At 43.7% G+C, this 17,926-nt stretch overlaps 1 protein-coding gene across 1 annotated transcript in view; it reads left to right on the forward strand.

Moving 5' to 3' along the window:
- ACAD11 (acyl-CoA dehydrogenase family member 11) overlaps nt 1-17,926 on the forward strand; it is a 97,594-nt gene that overhangs the window by 21,827 nt on the left and 57,841 nt on the right. Inside the window, exons 5-11 of the mRNA XM_069958350.1 lie at nt 2,751-2,915; nt 6,762-6,909; nt 8,288-8,409; nt 10,104-10,210; nt 12,534-12,657; nt 16,189-16,266; nt 17,660-17,798. Coding sequence (XP_069814451.1) covers nt 2,751-2,915; nt 6,762-6,909; nt 8,288-8,409; nt 10,104-10,210; nt 12,534-12,657; nt 16,189-16,266; nt 17,660-17,798 — 883 coding nt within the window. The remainder of the gene's footprint in view (nt 1-2,750; nt 2,916-6,761; nt 6,910-8,287; nt 8,410-10,103; nt 10,211-12,533; nt 12,658-16,188; nt 16,267-17,659; nt 17,799-17,926) is intronic.

Consider the following 17,926-nt stretch of genomic DNA (forward strand, 5'->3'; position numbering starts at 1 on the left):
AGCTCAATAGCAACAATGGACACAGCAGCAACCAGTAAAACGATAACAAAAGCTAACCTTTCTATGTGGTCTCAAAGGACTGAGAGCGAGTGGGTGTAAGCCCTGAGGTTGGCCACTCAGCACACCTTCGCTACATGTGTTGTTATTATAGTGCTTGAAAAGCACTATATTGTAATCCGTATTCTTCTTCTTCTTCTTCTTCCAGCCATTTTTCTGCGCGTAATACAGCCCGAACCGCTTTGTGCACACACTCCGTTCAAACTGCATTTCGAAGCCCTCGGCGGTGTGTGGTGTGCTATCTATTTTTCGTTTCGATCGGATTTGTCGTTTTTAAGAAATTTACGTTAAACGACCCCAAATTTCCCATAGAAAATAATGGCCCATTGCAAATAATGGCCACACTCTAACCGCTGACAGCCAATCACAGCACATATGCAAATAGCTGAAATATAGCAGCCAATAGGAACTCTAAGGTCTCGTCATGCAATGTATCACACCATCCACAGTCACATGTCCACTATTGGCCAATAGAAGATGTAATATATGGAAGGTCCTTAACGATTTTGTCTCCCCGACATGAGTAAGATTGTCATGGTAACCGAGCAATGATCTTTACCATTATAAGTACTCAGATCGCTCTTAAAGGGACCCAGGTCACCCTTAAAGGAACGCAAGTCGCTCTTAAAGGGACCCAAGTTGCTCTTAAAGGGACGGGAGCCATGTCGCTCTTAAAGGGACCCAAGTCGTTCTTAAAGGTACCCAAGTCGCTCTTAAAGTGGCGGGACCCAAGTCGCTCTTAAAGGGACGGGACCCAAGTTGCTCTTAAAGGGTCCCATGTAGCTCTTAAAGGGATCCAAGTCGCTCTTAAAGGGACGGGACCCAAGTTGCTCTTAAACGGACGGGACACTCCAAAAGGTATGGGACCCATGTCGCTCTTAAAGAGACCCATGTCGCTAGAGCGACCTGGGTCCCTTTAAGAGCGGCCCGGGTCCCTTTTAAGAGCGACCTGGGTCCTTTTAAGAGCGAAATATGTCCCTTCAAGAGCGACCAAGGTCCCTTTAAGAGCGAAATTGGTCCCTTTAAGAGCAACCTGGGTCCCTTCTAGAGCAAAATATGTCCCTTTAAGAGCGACCTGGGTCCCTTCTAGAGCGAAATATGTTCATTTAAGAGCGACCTGGGTCCCTTTAAAAGCTAAATATGTCGCTTTAAGAGCAAAATGGGTCCCTTTAAGAGTGAAAGGGGTCCCTTTAAGCGCGAAATGGGTCCCTCTAAGAGCGAAATGGGTCCCTTTAAGAGCGACCTGGGTCCCTTTAAGAGCCAAATATGTCCCTTTAAGAGCAAAATATGTCCCTTTAAGCGTGAAATTGGTCCCTTTAAGAGCAACCTGGGTCCCTTTAAGAGCGACCTGGGTCACTTTAAGAGCGAAATATGTCCCTTTAAGAGCAAAATGGGTCCTTTTAAGAGCGACCTGGGTCCCTTTAAGCGCGAAATGGGTCCCTTTAAGAGCGAAATGGGTCCCTTTAAGAGCGACCTGGGTCCCTTTAAGAGCAAAATGGGTCCCTTTAAGAGTGAAATATGTCCCTTTAAGAGTGAAATATGTCCCTTTAAGAGCAAAATGGGTCCTTTTAAGAGCGACCTGGGTCCCTTTAAGAGTGAAATGGGTCCCTTTAAGAGCGAAATGGGTCCCTTTAAGAGCGAAATGGGTCCCTTTAAGAGCGACCTGGGTCCCTTTAAGAGCAAAATGGGTGCCTTTAAGAGCAAAATATGTCCCTTTAAGAGCGAAATTGGTCCCTTTAAGAGTGAAATTGGTCCATTTAAGAGCGAAATTGGTCCATTTAAGAGCAACCTGGGTCCCTTTAAGAGCGAAATATGTCGCTTTAAGAGCGACATGGGTCCTTTTAAGAGCGATCTGGGTCCCTTTAAGAGCGATCTGGGTCCCTTTAAGAGCGATCTGGGTCCCTTTAAGAGCAAAATTGGTCCCTTTAAGAGCGGAATTGGTCCATTTAAGAGCGACCTGGGTCCCTTTAAGAGCGACCTGGGTCCCTTTAAGAGCGACCTGGGTCCCTTTAAGAGCGACCTGGGTCCCTTTAAGAGCGACCTGGGTGCCTTTAAGAGCGAAATATGTCCCTTCAAGAGCGACCTGGGTCCCTTTAAGAGCAACCTGGGTCCCTTTTAGAGCGAAATATGTCCCTTTAAGAGCGAAATGGGTCCCTTTAAGAGCGAAATGGGTCCCTTTAAGAGCGACCTGGGTCCCTTTAAAAGCCATTTGGGTCCCTTTAAGTGCAACGGGGGCCCTTTAAGAGCGACCTGGGGCCCTTTTAGAGTGAAATTGGTCCCTTTAAGAGCGACCTGGGACCCTTTAAGAGCGACCTGGGACCCTTTAAGAGCGACCTGGGTTCCGTTAAGAGTGACCTGGGTCCCTTCAAGAGCGAAGGGACCCACGTCGCTCTTAAAGTGACCCAGGTCGCTCCTAAAGGGACGGGAGCCAAGTTGCTCTTAAAGGGATGGGACCCAAGTCGCTCTTAAAGGGACGGCACCCAGGATTAAAATTAAATGGAAGTCACTGGTAAAGGGGCGCTCTTTTCAAGCACTATGTATTTCCCTGGAAATGCAAATCTAGTTTTACTTGTGTTATATGTTCGTTATACTATTTTTAAAATCTTGATTTTATAGTCTTCCCATGTTTAATTTGACTGATTATGTGTGTGTGTGTATGTGTGTGTATATATATATTATATTATCATTGACAGGTCACTACATGGAAGAAGCAATATGAAAGGGCTGCACATAAAGATATACCTGCAATGAACCAACTGGCGGACTGGTTAGTCCAAAATGTGCCAAAAAATGATAATGAAGAATTTCTGATCCATGGAGATTTCAGGATTGATAATGTCATTTTCCATCAGACTGAGGTAGTTTTATTGTATAATAATAATAATAATATTTATTTGTATAGCGCCAACAGATTCCACAGCGCTTATTTAAATTTTTGAGTACAATACAGGTTATATTTATATTAAGTTTTATACAATGAATAAATTAAAATAAAATTAAGAATACAGAATTAGAGACCTGCTCTCGAGAGCGTACAGACTAGGATGACTGGGAGTAACACGAGAGGCAACAAGTGCTTTATTTGTCAATGTTCCAGTCATTGTGCATAGAATCTCAAAGTGCCTATAGGTGATTGGGCGAGCCAGTCACAAGACATTTTCTGAGCTAAGGTAGCAAGTATAAAGTAGATGACACCAGAGAGGTTATAGAGAGGATGCAGAAGGGATAGCAGAGAGGGAGATGAGATTTGGAAAGGTTATAAGCGAGCCTGAAGAGATGTGTCTTCAGGGCAGGCTTGAAACTGTGGATGTTAAAGATCAGCCTGAGCTCTTTGGGTAGGGAGTTCCAGGGAACTGGTGCAGCACGAGAGAAGTCTTGGAGACGGGAATGAGGGGTTCTGATTATAGAAGATGTTAGTTTAAGTTCATTAGAGGAACGCAGAGCTCGGGAAGGATGGTAGGTGGAGATGAGGGAGGAGATGTATGGAGGGGCAGAGTTGTGGAGAGCTTTATGGGTGAGCGTGAGGAGTTTGAACTGTATTCTGTATTTAATAGGTAACCAGTGCAGTGACTGGCAAAGGGGGGAGATATCAGTGTAATGGCTGGAGAGGAATATAAGTCTGGCTGCGGCGTTCAGGATAGACTGGAGAGGGGAGAGCTTAGAGAAAGGAAGACCAATTAGTAGAGAGTTACAGTAGTCAAGACTGGAGTGAATCAGGGCGATGGTCAGAGTCTGTGTGGTGTCAGTGGTGAGAAATGGGCGAATTCTGGATATGTTTTTGAGATGAAGATGAAAGGAGCGTGCAAGAGCTTGGATATAGGGAGTGAAGGATTGATCAGAGTCTAGCATAACCCCCGGACTAAGCTAAGCTGAAACACCTGCTTCTGGCCAGTCTGAGATGGTGAATCAGGCCCTGCCCCCTTTCTGCATCTTCAGCCTGTGCCTAGCAAACACACACAATGTGAGACAGAGGCATGGAAGACTTGTCTCCTAAGGTGGGAGAGCAGTGGGAGCAGGAGACAATGTGGATCCGCACAGAGGCCATATATTTTTACTTCCTGGATTTCTATCAGCTACCAGTGTGGCAGAACCGTACAGATACGGTAATAAATTGTATATACACATCTTTATAACTTTTAATGTACTTTTAATAGAAAACAAGTTTTTCTTATCCGGAGTTCCCTTTTAAGTTTGAGAAATAGAGAAGTCATAGTGTTAGAGAGAGCACATAGACAGTCACTAGTATTTTGCAGGGGTTATGTCACGGGAAGAAGTGTATAACTGGGTGTCATCGGCATAGAGATGGTATTGCAGGCCAAACCTGCTGATGGTCTGTTTAAAGGAGAAGTTCGGCCAAAAGTATTTTTTATTATGTTATTACTTATGGAAAGTTAGACAACTTTCTAATGTACATTAATTATGGGAAATGCACATATAGGGCTATTTCCCTTGATTTAGTAGATCATGGAGTGTTGAAATTCTCTCCTATGGCTTACTGATGGGGGGCCAGATCCAGTGAGGCTACCGGCGGCGGCAGCTGTGCAGTGGGGGTGCGGTGGGTGTGGGGTGGGATGTCGGCTTAAGGGGGGCTTGGTGCTGTTGATCTCCCTAGTACTACTACTCCCATCATCTGCTCATACTATGAGCAGAGGAGTAGTATTGTCTTTCTGTCCCACTGCACCAAGCAGGGAGGGAGGGAGGGAGGAGGTATATAGATGCACCTACCTTTCTCCCTCCCTGCTCGATGCCCTCCATTAATTCCATACACATAGTCTATCAATAAAGTGTAGTTTACATTACAACTTCCATAGACTTCAATACAGTCCATAGGCTACTACATGTATTGCGCCCCCTGCTGGACACTCGATAGGAATTACACCTGATTCGTGACGTCACAAATTTTGAGAGAATTTCAACACTATAAATCAAGGGAAATAGCCCTATATGTGAATGGGAAATTCACATATAGGGCTATTTCCCTTGATTTATAGTGTTGAAATTCTCTCAAAATTTGTGACGTCACGAATCAGGTGTAATTCCTATGGAGTGTCCAGCAGGGGGCGCAATACATGTAGTAGCCTATGGACTGTATTGAAGTCTATGGGAGTTGTAATGTAAACTACACTTTATTGATAGACTATGTGTATGGAATTAATGGAGGGCATCGAGCAGGGAGGGAGAAAGGTAGGTGCATCTATATACCCCCTCCCTCCCTCCCTCCCTCCTTGGTGCAGTGGGACAGAAAGACAATACTACTCCTCTGCTCATAGTATGAGCAGATGATGGGAGTAGTAGTACTAGGGAGATCAACAGCACCAAGCCCACCTTAAGCCGACCTCCCACCCCACCGCACCCCCACCGCACAGCTGCCGCCGCCGGTAGCCTCACCGGATCTGGCCCCCCATCAGTAAGCCATAGGCTTCTACATGTACTGCGCCCCCTGCTGGACGCTCCATAGGAATTACACCTGATTCGTGACATCACGAATTTTGAGAGAATTTCAACACTCCATGATCTACTAAATCAAGGGAAATAGCCCTATATGTGCATTTCCCATAATTAATGTACATTAGGAATTTGTCTATTTTTCCATAAGTAATAACATATTAAAAAATACTTTTGGCCGGAGTTGTCCTTTTAAATAATGTTTTTTATGTTAAACATATTTTTTTTAAGAATTGTAAGTGCCATTTTTATAATCTTTCATTTTTCTATTGTGAAATCTTGCAGTTTTCATTCTCACCTTTCGGGCTAAAACTAAAGGCCCTATTACACCGAACGTTTATCGGTCGTTCCGAATGATAATCATTTGGTGTAATAGGACAATGTCGGGTGATCATGATCTTTCAACATGTTGAAACATAGCGATCATGTCAGTGACAGTATGCTGCTTGTCGTTCTGTACAATTGGAGTGGCGGCAGCAGACCGCCGCTGACTTCAGTAGTCAGCTCAGATGATCTAAGGGCCCTATTACATGGGTTTATGTCGAGGAAGCAAAAGCCGAGTTGTCAGATCAGCATTTGCATTTGTGCCTGTACTAATACACGCACAGACATTGAGCAGGGGGGCGGGGCACGGGAAGCTGCTAGGGGGCTACTCAGACGATCTTTAAGAGAGATCGGTGGTCTGCTGCCTATTATATGGAGCGACGCGCAGCAGACCATCACTGTGCTGATTGTTTTCATAGCTAGGCTGTACCTGAAACCGTGCCGATTGGACACTAGCGTACTGTGCTTGTCCTGCCTAGCAACAAGATTACAGGCCGTGACTACTTGTCCAAAAGAAATGCCCAGATGACTAGATGAAAGTAATAAGCATGCAGCATGGAAAATTTTAAAGGGGTAGGAGGAGAGCTGGTAGCGATTTGTTATATGGTTAGAATCTTCTGCAGGCCTGGTTTCTGTGAAACATGGTGGTCATGGCCCCAAACTTCTACTGGGGGACTGGCCCGGTGGTCTATGCCTATCCCTGGAAGTATTCACAGCTGTTTTGTTGCTGTAGTTTGTAATGAAGTAAAACTGCCTTTACCTGAATGCAATGCAGCATAGTGTATTACTTTTAAGGATATCAACTATTCAGTTAAGGTGTCTTTTCAGATTGATTTATTTTTTGCAATACAAATCTAAAATCAGGATACAGATATGTAAAATTTAATTACTGTTTGTGTTGTCCCAGCAAGCTGACATTAAGTCATTCTCTCCAGGCCCGTGTAATCGCAGTTCTTGATTGGGAACTCTCCACTATTGGGCACCCTACGTCTGACTTGGCTTACTTTGTCTCACCTTTTTTTTGGCCTCGAGGTGTGCAGTTACTTGGTAACTCTAGTAACAAATCATTTGCAAATATTGAAGGTATGTATTCTTAAAGCTTGGGGTGAAGGGGGTATGGCCTTCCGCACACAGGCTGCATCGGGCTGTTTTTTGTCTTGGGAAGATTGATAAATCTGGACCAATGCATTTTAGTACATGTATGTTTTGGTTGCATTTTTGTAATTCCAAACCATTAGATGCTTTGATAAGGGATTTCTATTAAAGAGAGTACAAAAAAACAAAACAAAAAATAAAACACGCTACAGGAATCATTTAGGTTTAAAGGGAATCTGTCAGCACCTATTCTTGGCCTGAGGTGCTGACAGTGTGATGAAGGTCTGTGTTAGCTAGTGTGGTGTCATACCTTTATTTTTCTGGTCGGTGCATTACTTTCTGTAATTTTTCATCATAACTGTCAAAGAGGGGGAGTGGTGATGGCTTCGTGCCACACTTTGTGCCACACTTTAACCCGCCTCACCTCTACCTCCTCCCAGCTTGTATTGAATATTCATGGCGCCCGTCCCCTGGCCTCCTAGCGACGGCATCTGTAGGTTCCTGGTTGAGTGTAGTGTGCGCACGCTCCCGCGGCGTGATTCACGCTTGTGCCGTAGTGTTTGGAGCGGCGCAGGCGCAAGGCTTATGCCCTCAATGGCTTCTCTCAGCGCCGCTCTGACGCACTACGGCGCATGCGCGAATCACGCCGCAGGAGCGTGCGCGCACTACACTCAACCAGGAACCTACAGATGCCATCGCTAGGAGGCCGGGGGACGGGCGCCATGAACATTCAATACAAGCTGGGAGGAGGTAGTTGTGAGGCGGGTCCAAAGTGTGGCATGAAGCTATCACCACTCCCCCTCTTTGACAGTTATGATGAAAAATTACAGAAAGTAACGCATCGACAAGAAAAATAAAGGTATGACACCACACTAGCTAACACAGACCTTCATCACACTGTCATCACCTCAGACCAAGAATAGGTGCTGACAGATTCCCTTTAAGGGAGAAAAACTCACAACTGGGTGAGAAAAGAAGAACCCAGAGAATACTGCATTTTGGAAAAACTGCCACTGACCCCCCCCCCCCCCTTCCCTCAAAAAAGCCACCTAAGGCTGGGCTAGGATTAAGTGTTTTTCTGAAATATCTGCATATCTGGCATATCGCAGCAGGCTATGCTCTTAGCATCTTTCCACAGAAATTTTAGCTTTCTCTCCCACAGACTTCTATAGGGGGGTAAAACCCAAGAAAAAATGTCATGTCTGTATGCATATTGGTGTGTTCCCCTAAAAACATTGACACACCTGTTGCAAATTTGTAGAAATCCTGGACCTAAAGTGAAAAGACTATTAAAGCTGGAGGTTCACCTAAAAGAAAAAAAAAACAACTTTCTTTATTGAAAAAGTGTATTTTTTTCTTCTTCAAGGAATGCCTGCGTTTGAGGATCTGGTTAATATTTATAACCGCTGTCTAGGTGCATCGTCACATGTGCATGATTGGAATTTTTTTCTTGCTCTTACCTTTTTTAAGCTTGCTGGGATACTACAGGTAAGGACAATTCATAAAGTTTGTGTGTGTGTATATCATATATAACCGATTTTCCGGCGTACCTCCTGCGCAGGAGAGGTTAACGCTTTGTTTTTTTTTTTCTAGTGGTCTCCCCATACAAAGCAGATTTTTTTAGCCCCGCCCCCCCACCGTATGGGGCAACCATACCCGGCATATAAAACAACCCCTGACTTCTAAGAAGATTTTTTGGGTTTAAAAAGTAGTCTTATACAGCGGAAAATACGATATATAGCATGTCTACCATTCCCAAAGCTAACCCGATAATCTTTCAGCAGCATTTGATCCTAGTATAAGGTAAGATGAGGAATTTCAAGCAGTCTGCCCAAAGAGAAACCAGTTTGAGTCAACGGGACAGGCGGAACTTCAAGCGTAACTTGCCACGCGGACTCTGCTTGAAATTCCTCACTTAGTTCCACAGTGTGCGCATACTCTAAAGCTGATGCAAGGAACATTTTATCAGTTAAAATTGATTTGCTCTTAGATGTAATAGGATCCAATCAGATACAACCAATAGTAGGTTTCCATAATGATCAGTGAATATGTGCAGCCAGATCTTTAAAGAATTTGTTAGTTAGGTTAAGTTCACTTCTTGGTGGGAGGCTCCATTGCTAATTCAGTTCAGTTATAAACAGATCCTGTTAGTCCGCCATATGACATTCATTTCATTGGATTTTAACTAGGCAAAAAAAATTGTATTGGCTGTCTTTTTTTAAGTTGGGTTATTTCTGTGACAGAGCCTCTGATGTAGATGTCATCCTTGCCTTAAAGGGGTTTTCAGACCTTCAGATATTATGTACAGATTATTTAACTGCAGTAAAATTAGTCTTTTGCTGTCACAATTTACTATGATTATTACTTAGAAATTTACAGCAGATCACATAAACCTACATATGACAGAGCTCAGCCTCTCTTCCTTTGCCATATGTTGTTCTCACAGTGCAATTATCTGACATGTCTGACACATATAGATTTTTGGTTGCAATTGGTGACTACAAAGCCCGGAATAGATTTGAAAAGAGGAGAAATCTCAAGTCTTTCCTTTATGACCTGATCTCTGTTTATAGACGTCTGTTCCTGGCTTAGAAAATCTGTCAGATAAATCTGTCTGTGTTAACGCACCATAGGTTTAAAAGAAAGTAAATTTCTTCAAAAGACAAGGCATTTGTACTGGCCCAATGCACCAAGCTTGTTCACTAAAAACATGAAGATATACTGTATTATAGATTATGCTTACAAGTTCATTGTTACATATGCTAGGTCATTTAGAAATAATTGCCATTAAGTCTTTTATTTGGTAGCTTTATATGATATGCAACATTTTGTTGAGAAGATCTGGTAATTTGTGCGGGTTCAGCAACACCGTCTCTAAACCTGAACGCTAAGTGTTTAATTCTCTGCGGCTGTAGAAGTTGGACGCTGCCATAGGTTGTATCCATGTTTTCCTGGCAGCCTTAGGGTGGCATCCAACTTCTGCAGCCGGCAGGGAATCAAACATTGAACATTCGGATTCGGATAACTGACAGATCCGCTGAACATTATTCATAAGGAGGCTTAGCTGCATGGATCCTGTGCAGCATGGTTTGCTGTTTGCAAATAGAAGGGCATCCTTCCTTAAACAACTTCTGCATGTTCTGTCTTTATTTTGTGTTGTAAAATATTTGTTATTTGTTTAGGGAATTCATGCACGATTCCTACTTGGAAATTCTAGTGGAGAGAATGCCAGCATATTTGCTGACATGGTTCAACCTTTGGCCGAAAATGGATTAAGATTGGCTAAAAGGTACTGTAATATTTTTGGATTTCTTGCACAGTAACATAGTTAATAAGGTCGGTTGAAAAAAAAGAGTCCATAAGGTTCAGTCTAGAGAAACCCTACTGTGTTGATCCAGAGGAAGGCAAAAACCCTTATGAGGCCAGTGCCAATTGCTCCATTACAGGGAGAAAAATTACTTCCCAATTCCAAAATGGCAATCAGAATAATCCCAGGATCAACCTCCTATCACATGTAATCTAATGCCCATAACTTGTAATATATTTTTCAAGAGCATTCAGGCCTCCCTTGAACTTATTTAATGAATGTTAAGCTATGCATGCTATGAATTGTGCCTCATTGGCAGACCTGTTATCAGTGTCTTACCATTCAGTTTTATCTTATAAAAGTGACAAAACTACACATTGGCCATACTTCATACTCAGGGGCGTAGCTAGGATTCATGGGGCCCCATAGCAAAAAAACTGTACACCCCCAACCAGCAAAAAGCACACGATGTGGCCAAAGAATAAAGTCTCTTGTGGCAGAGCAGAATGCAATTGCTGCTTGCTCTGTCAGTGCACTGCATTTAACTATAAGGGCCCATTAGGAGCCGTTAACTACATAGGTGCAGGAGCAGACTACCTTCTGCTTAACCCATTATGGACTGAAGTGTGTAAGTGACATAAACCTCACCTACATGCTGCAGCACAAAAAAAGCTTAAAAGCAGAAGAGAATGAGATGGCTAGTGTATTGATAACCCCTGACCTCTGCAGGGCTCAGGAGAACAAAGGTCAGGAGTTATCAGACCAGTGAAGCAGAGATCCCTTGTCTTCTGCTTATTAACCTTACACACGGCAGTACATGAGGGGTTAAGCAGAAGGACACAGGTTGGCTCTTATCTTCCCTGTGCATCCCCGGGCCCCCCTCCTGCAGGGGCTCCATAGCAGCTGCCTACCCTGCCTCTATAGTAGCTACGCCTATGTTCATACTTCATATGGTGGGAGATTCTCCTGCCACACCAGCCTGTGATCGATGGTTCCTCCCTACCTGAAAGACTGTTCCGGCTCATGAATAATCTAGACTTCTGCACACAAGCCTTTTGTGCTGTTTTCATAATGTTCTCTTAAAGGGGTTATCCAGTGAAAATCTTTCTTTCAAATCAATTGGTTACTTCTATATAAAAATCTCAAGTCTTCCAGTACTTATCAACTGCTGTATGTCCTGCAGGAAATGTTTTCTTTTCAGTCTGACAGTGCTCTCTGCTCTGCTGACACCTCTGTTTGAGACAGGAACTGTCTGGACAAAACACAATAATCACTGAACTCAAGGAGAACAGTGAAAAAAAAACTCCAATGAAGTACTCATTCAAGAGTCTCCACTGATGCCCCCCAAAATTTAAAATATGCAAAACGAAAGTCCGCAGAGTCTCGGTTGCGAGTCTCAAAACACGGGATAGCCGGATATTCATGATGGGAAGAGCACCACACCACCCTGATAAATAGCCCCTTAAGTCCCACTCTGTTGCGAGTATTGGAACACAAACAGGGATATACCAAGGGGCCACCTTGCATGTGCTGTGCCAAGCTCTGCTAGAGAAGAGTGACAGCTATACATTAGGTCCCGCTGCCTTATCCATCCTCAAATAATTGATAGATTTCTCTCTATGCATGCTCATAGGGAGAGTCCTATCAGTCCTTAGTGGTTGGGTGGGGGCTCTTCCCTATCAGAACTTGGCATGTGCTGCATAACTCGGAAGGTTTTAGTACTTTACATTTCAGAGTAAGTAACGGACAGCTGAAAATAGCATAAAAGAAATATCCATCAGCACCTATCATGGCTAATGGGGGTGCATTTTGGTCCACCAGTCAGAGATATCCAGACACAATAAATCCAGATGCATCCAATCGGAATACAGTCAAGGTATTTTTATTGGCATCCAAACATACCAGCAACGTTTCTACCCGAGTAGGTCAAGCATGCTGTAAATACACCTACTCAGAAATGTTGCTGCTATGTTTGGATTCCAATCCAAACTTTAATTGAAATCCAATAGGATACTGTGCTATTTCTTTCTGTAGTATGTTTGTGCTGCAGTCAGCAACGGCAGCATAAATACCATGATGGTTTCCCTTTAAGCCACACTTTTGTTTTAAGAAACTCAATGAATTCCAATTAAAGATTTGAATTTAACATAGTTATACATTTTTTTATCAAATGAGTTGTCTTGTAATGCATTTCAGTGACTGTAAAGTCCTGAACCTTAATGTAGCACATACATGATTTCACACAGTTTCTTGGTTTTACTTAATTTTCTTTGATATAATTTTTTTCTGTTTAATATTTTTTTAGAGAGAAAGCAGCTGTTGAGGTCTCCAACTCTCCAGAGGAGCTGTTCCTGCTCAGTGTCAAAGGGCAACGAGTTTTGCAGCAAGTAAAGCAGTTTATGCAGCAGCACATCCTTCCTGCACAACAGGTTAGGATTTCCTATCATAAATTATATATTATGCAGTGTTCACACACATAATTGTCTTACAATATAGCGTGCATTCTTTCTTTATCAATTGAGGTGCCAAGCCATGATCTACTGGATAGCTGCTGTATGAATGCTAATGTACATGTAAATACTATTTGTGTGTGCAGAGGGTTTATGATCCGACTTTCTGACAAGTGTTTGTAGATCCACCAATTCACATCAGTAAACAGTGCAGTTGCAAAAAGTAATCGAACTGATAGTTGAAGATCAGTACTATAATAATATCCACCCTGTCCATTGCAAGTAGGAGAACACTTCTCTAAATGATTATATGTATATAATATCAGCAGCACAAAGTTGTTAGAAAAAAAGCAGCCCAATTCTGATCAGGAACCAATCACATATATTCAAAAGGATACTCTGCAGCACTCCAATATTCGTGAGAAGTGATAAAAAAAAGTTCACAGAAATGTGCAGAAGAAGCAGTGCAATTTTCTAGAGGACTAGGAAATACCCAATTTCCTAGTGGCTTAAAACGTAGCTTTTATTAGAACAGGTAAAAAGTGCTAATTTACAGCCAGTAAATAGTGCAAAAGGGAAAAAATAGTGCAAAATATTTCAGTGAACACACCATTTTTAAGCGCAATAAAGCAAACAACTGTGCTAGTTTAAATAAGTAAGGCAATAAGAGGTGCATTAATTAAATCTCTTACAAGATACGTGAATACAAATGTCAATCAAAATGAAGGGAACTAATCACTGGTCCCAAAAAGCCCTTTGTGTTCCAAAGGCAACTTTATATGATCATGTGACGAAAAGCAAGTGTCCATTAGTGTACATGAAAAGTTCCACTGGATACTGGCAACGTTACTAATAAGATGCATCAATTACAACATTGGGTTTCAGACCTTGACATGCAGCGTTTTCATTAATGTGCACTACTGGGCAGGGCTGGCCTTAGGGTAGATGGCGCCCTGTGCAGAATATTCTTTTGGCGCCCTCTCCCGGCTGATTGTAGCCCATCCTAAGCCTATGTCTTGGAGACAGATACAGTATATACTGCTTACACAAACAGATACAATCACATGTACATATACAGACGCACAGGGGAGATTTATCAAACATGGTGTAAAGTGAAACTGGATCAGTTGCCCCTAGCGACTAATCAGATTCCACCTTTCATTCCTCACAGACTCTTTGGAAAATGAAAAGTGGAATCTGATTGGTTGCTAGGGGCAACTGAGCCAGTTTCACTTTACACCATGTTTTATAAATCTCCCCCACAGTGTATATACTACTTATACAGACACACAGTACATATATCCCGCAAACACAGACACACATACACACCACACAGGAGCATGCTGGGAGTTGTTGCATTCCACACACACCACACAGGAGCATGCTGGGAGTTGTTGTATTCCACACACACCACACAGGAGCATGCTGGGAGTTGTTGTATTCCACACATACCACACAGGAGCATGCTGGGAGTTGTTGTATTCCACACATACCACACAGGAGCATGCTGGGAGTTGTTGTATTCCACACATACCACACAGAAGCATGCTGGGAGTTGTTGTATTCCACACACACCACACAGGAGCATGCTGGGAGTTGTTGTATTCCACACATACCACACAGGAGCATGCTGGGAGTTGTTGTATTCCACACACACCACACAGGAGCATGCTGGGAGTTGTTGTATTCCACACACACCACACAGGAGCATGCTGGGAGTTGTTGTATTCTACACACACCACACAGGAGCATGCTGGGAGTTGTTGTATTCTACACACACCACACAGGAGCATGCTGAGAGTTGTATTCCACACACACCACACAGGAGCATGCTGAGAGTTGTATTCCACACACAGCCACACATGAGCATGCTGGGAGTTGTTGTATTCCACACACACCACACAGGAGCATGCTGGGAGTTGTTGTATTCCACACACACCACACAGGAGCATGCTGGGAGTTGTATTCCACACACAGCCACACATGAGCATGCTGGGAGTTGTATTCCACACATACCACACAGAAGCATGCTGGGAGTTGTTGTATTCCACACACACACTCCACTAACACACAGACATACACACAGACAGATACATACATATACTCACACAAAAGGATCAGTGGAAGATGTCTCTGCCCATGAGGAGGAGGTGGAGGAGGTAGAGCGGAGGATCACATTGCTGATGTCTCTGTCCGGACGGAGAGGGGGCGGGGGCTGGGGCATCTGTGAGCTGGGAGACGATGTGGGGGGCGGGGGAGGGGGCCAGGCTGCAGTCACATGCTGTGCCGGCGATATATGGCCTCAGGGGGAAGCAGGTGGCGCCCCCTTCCTACTGGGAGTGCACAGCGCCCTGTGCAGCCGCACTGCTCGCACACCCCTGAGGCCGGCCCTGCTACTGGGGTCAAATCCATATCATTGCCGCAAGCAAATTAGCTGACTCCACATGTGATCTTCGGTTGTCACAGTAACACAATGATCCTCTAAGGGTTATGGTCATACAGGAACATGCCGCGATCCCCATCCCTGGCCAGGGCAGAATACCACACTCCACCTACACTATATAACCACACACAGGTAAGTAGAGCAGGTCCAGACTCCTGTTGTTCTTTTTCCTCCCCCCACAGCACGTAAAAAAAGACCCCATGTGTGAATAGGTTTACATCCAAGGCAGTCAGCAAGCATTGTAAGATGACAATCATGCACAGACATGTATCGTACAGCAAGTGTAGATCTTTCTTCTGTGTCACAATGTAGCAAATTTCCAACTTCTGTAAAACAAGTGACAAATAGTTACTAACAATATAGTTTATTGTTACACATTGTAGTTGTAAAGCATCAAACTCTTATTTCTAAAGGGATTAGTTTTCTGCTGCTTATTCCTAATGAATACAGTGCAGCTGTACTCCAAGAACAATTGTCATACATAGGAACCGATTTTACCTTGCTGCTAACAAAACATCCAGCCTGAAGTAAAATAGCAGGAACGACACCCCTTCCCCTTGCTCACTGTGGTCTCTTCAAGCAGAAAGTCTCAGAGTAGTCAAAATCTTCAGTGCTGCACATGTAGTCAACATTAGCTCATGTCCTTTTAACGGGAAAGAGAGGGCAATAAAATTACAGGTAAATATGTCCGTATTTCTATTTGAAAATCTATGTGTAGTTTCACTGTACTCAACTTTCTCCTACAAGCTCTCTAGTTTCTGTTTTTTTTATGTCAGCCCTGCTGCTTTGCTCGCTCCTTTTCCCTTTTGTTCATGCAGTTAAAGTAAATGGAAGTTGCACAAAATGCGAAGAACAACCCACTCTGCTGTATTTGGCTTCTCAAGCTTCTCTGGCTGCTATAAGCAGATCAGAGGGGTTCAGGAGGCTCTCCAGATCAGTGCTGGTCCCAGTGGTGGGACTCGCATAGGTCTGACATTTTTGGCATATCCTGTGCATATACTGTACCGTAAATGCACCAGACAACAATACCTTTTTTTATCCTGTAATAAAATTTTATATTATTTTAGGAGGTTTTGGAGTATTATATCAAATATGAAAACTCACCACTTAGATGGAATAAACCATTGGTCATAGAGAAGCTTAAGGTAAGCAGATCTGCAAGTAATTTTGCATATATAAACCTGTTGCTGCACAGAACAGTTCACAAATAAGTTTAAATGTGTGCTTTTGGATTTTAAAGAGTTGAGTCACAGAGTAGAAAAAGATTTCAATGCCCCCCCCCCCCTTGAGTTTGGTGTTACAGATCAGTTCACTTGATGTGAGGTGCGCTGGAATATGCAATGCTAATCTTTAACTCATGGATAGTGTTTAGGTTTTGCACCATTCTCCAAACCAAAACGCTCGGCATTTGACTCTAAGAGACTTGAGAAAATTGGATGCTGCCATAGTAGGTCCTGGCCTAGGGCGGCATCCAACTTCTCCAGCCAATTGGAATCAAATGCAGAGTGTTCGGGTTCAGAGATTTTTGCCAAACCTGAACAGTTCAGCATGTTTGCTCAACACTACTCATGGAAAATAGTGCCACTGATTCTTTATTTCTATTTCTGCCCTCTTTAAAGCGGCACTATCAGCCGGTTCTTCCCAGAGAACCTGCTCTTATGCCGCAGTAGCTCTTTCCCTCCAGTAGCAGATCGCTGATAATTAGGTTTCTTTGCTCCCCCGCACTGTTTAGTAAATCGGTAATTGCTCTTATGCAAATTACTTGCTTAAGAGCATTTTGGGAGGCTCCAAGCACCGCCGTGTCCCGCCCAGCCGGCCCCCTTCCCTCTTGCCCACTATGCATATTGATATATGCATAGTGGGCGAGAGGGCAGGGCACAGGCTCGGCGGGACCCGGCGGGACAGCTTCCCTGCTCCAGCGCCATACATAGAGCCCACTATGCATATATCAATATGCATAGTGGGCGGGCCCCGACAGGACAGCTTCCCTGCGCCGGCGTCGTACATAGAGCCCACTATGCATATATCAATATGCATAGTGGGCGGGACCCGACAGGACAGCTTCCCTGCGCCGGCGCCATACATAGAGCCCACTATGCATATATGAATATGCATAGTGGGTGGGAGGGAAGGAGACGGGCTGGACGGGACCCGACGGGAGAGCTTCCCTGTGCCCGCGCCTTACATAGAGCCTACTATGCATATATGAATATGCATAGTGGGCGGGACCTGACGGGACAGCTTCCCTGCACCGTACATAGAGCCCACTATGCATATATGAATATGTATAGTGGGCGGGAGGGAAGGGGACATTGCATAAGAGCAATTACCGATTAACTAAACAGTGCGGGGGAGCAAAGAAACCTAATTATCAGCGATCTGCTACTGAGGGAAACAGCTACTGCGGCATATCAGCAGGTTCTCTGGGAAGAACCAGCTGATAGTGCCGCTTTAAATGTTAGCAGTCTATGCTTGAACAAATTTACAGTAGCAAAAATGAGATTTCTCCTTCTTAAAGCATTCTACAATTATTTCTAGGAACTGGCAAAGGCAGAAGGGTTGTGGAACATGTTTCTGCCTGCTGTCAGTGGTCTAAGCCAGACCGACTATGCCTTCATTGCAGAAGAAACTGGCAAATGTTTCTTTGCACCAGAAGTTTTCAATTGCCAAGCACCAGGTATGTCTTATAGATACCATCCTCTAGTGAATGCTCTACTCAATCATAGAATAGAAATTTGAACTTGCATGTGGAATTGGACTCCAGTTTGCTGCTGTACATTTTCCATATTTCCCAAATCATCCCTT

Source organism: Dendropsophus ebraccatus, chromosome 2 (assembly GCF_027789765.1).
Source record: "Dendropsophus ebraccatus isolate aDenEbr1 chromosome 2, aDenEbr1.pat, whole genome shotgun sequence".
Classification (NCBI taxonomy): domain Eukaryota; kingdom Metazoa; phylum Chordata; class Amphibia; order Anura; family Hylidae; genus Dendropsophus; species Dendropsophus ebraccatus.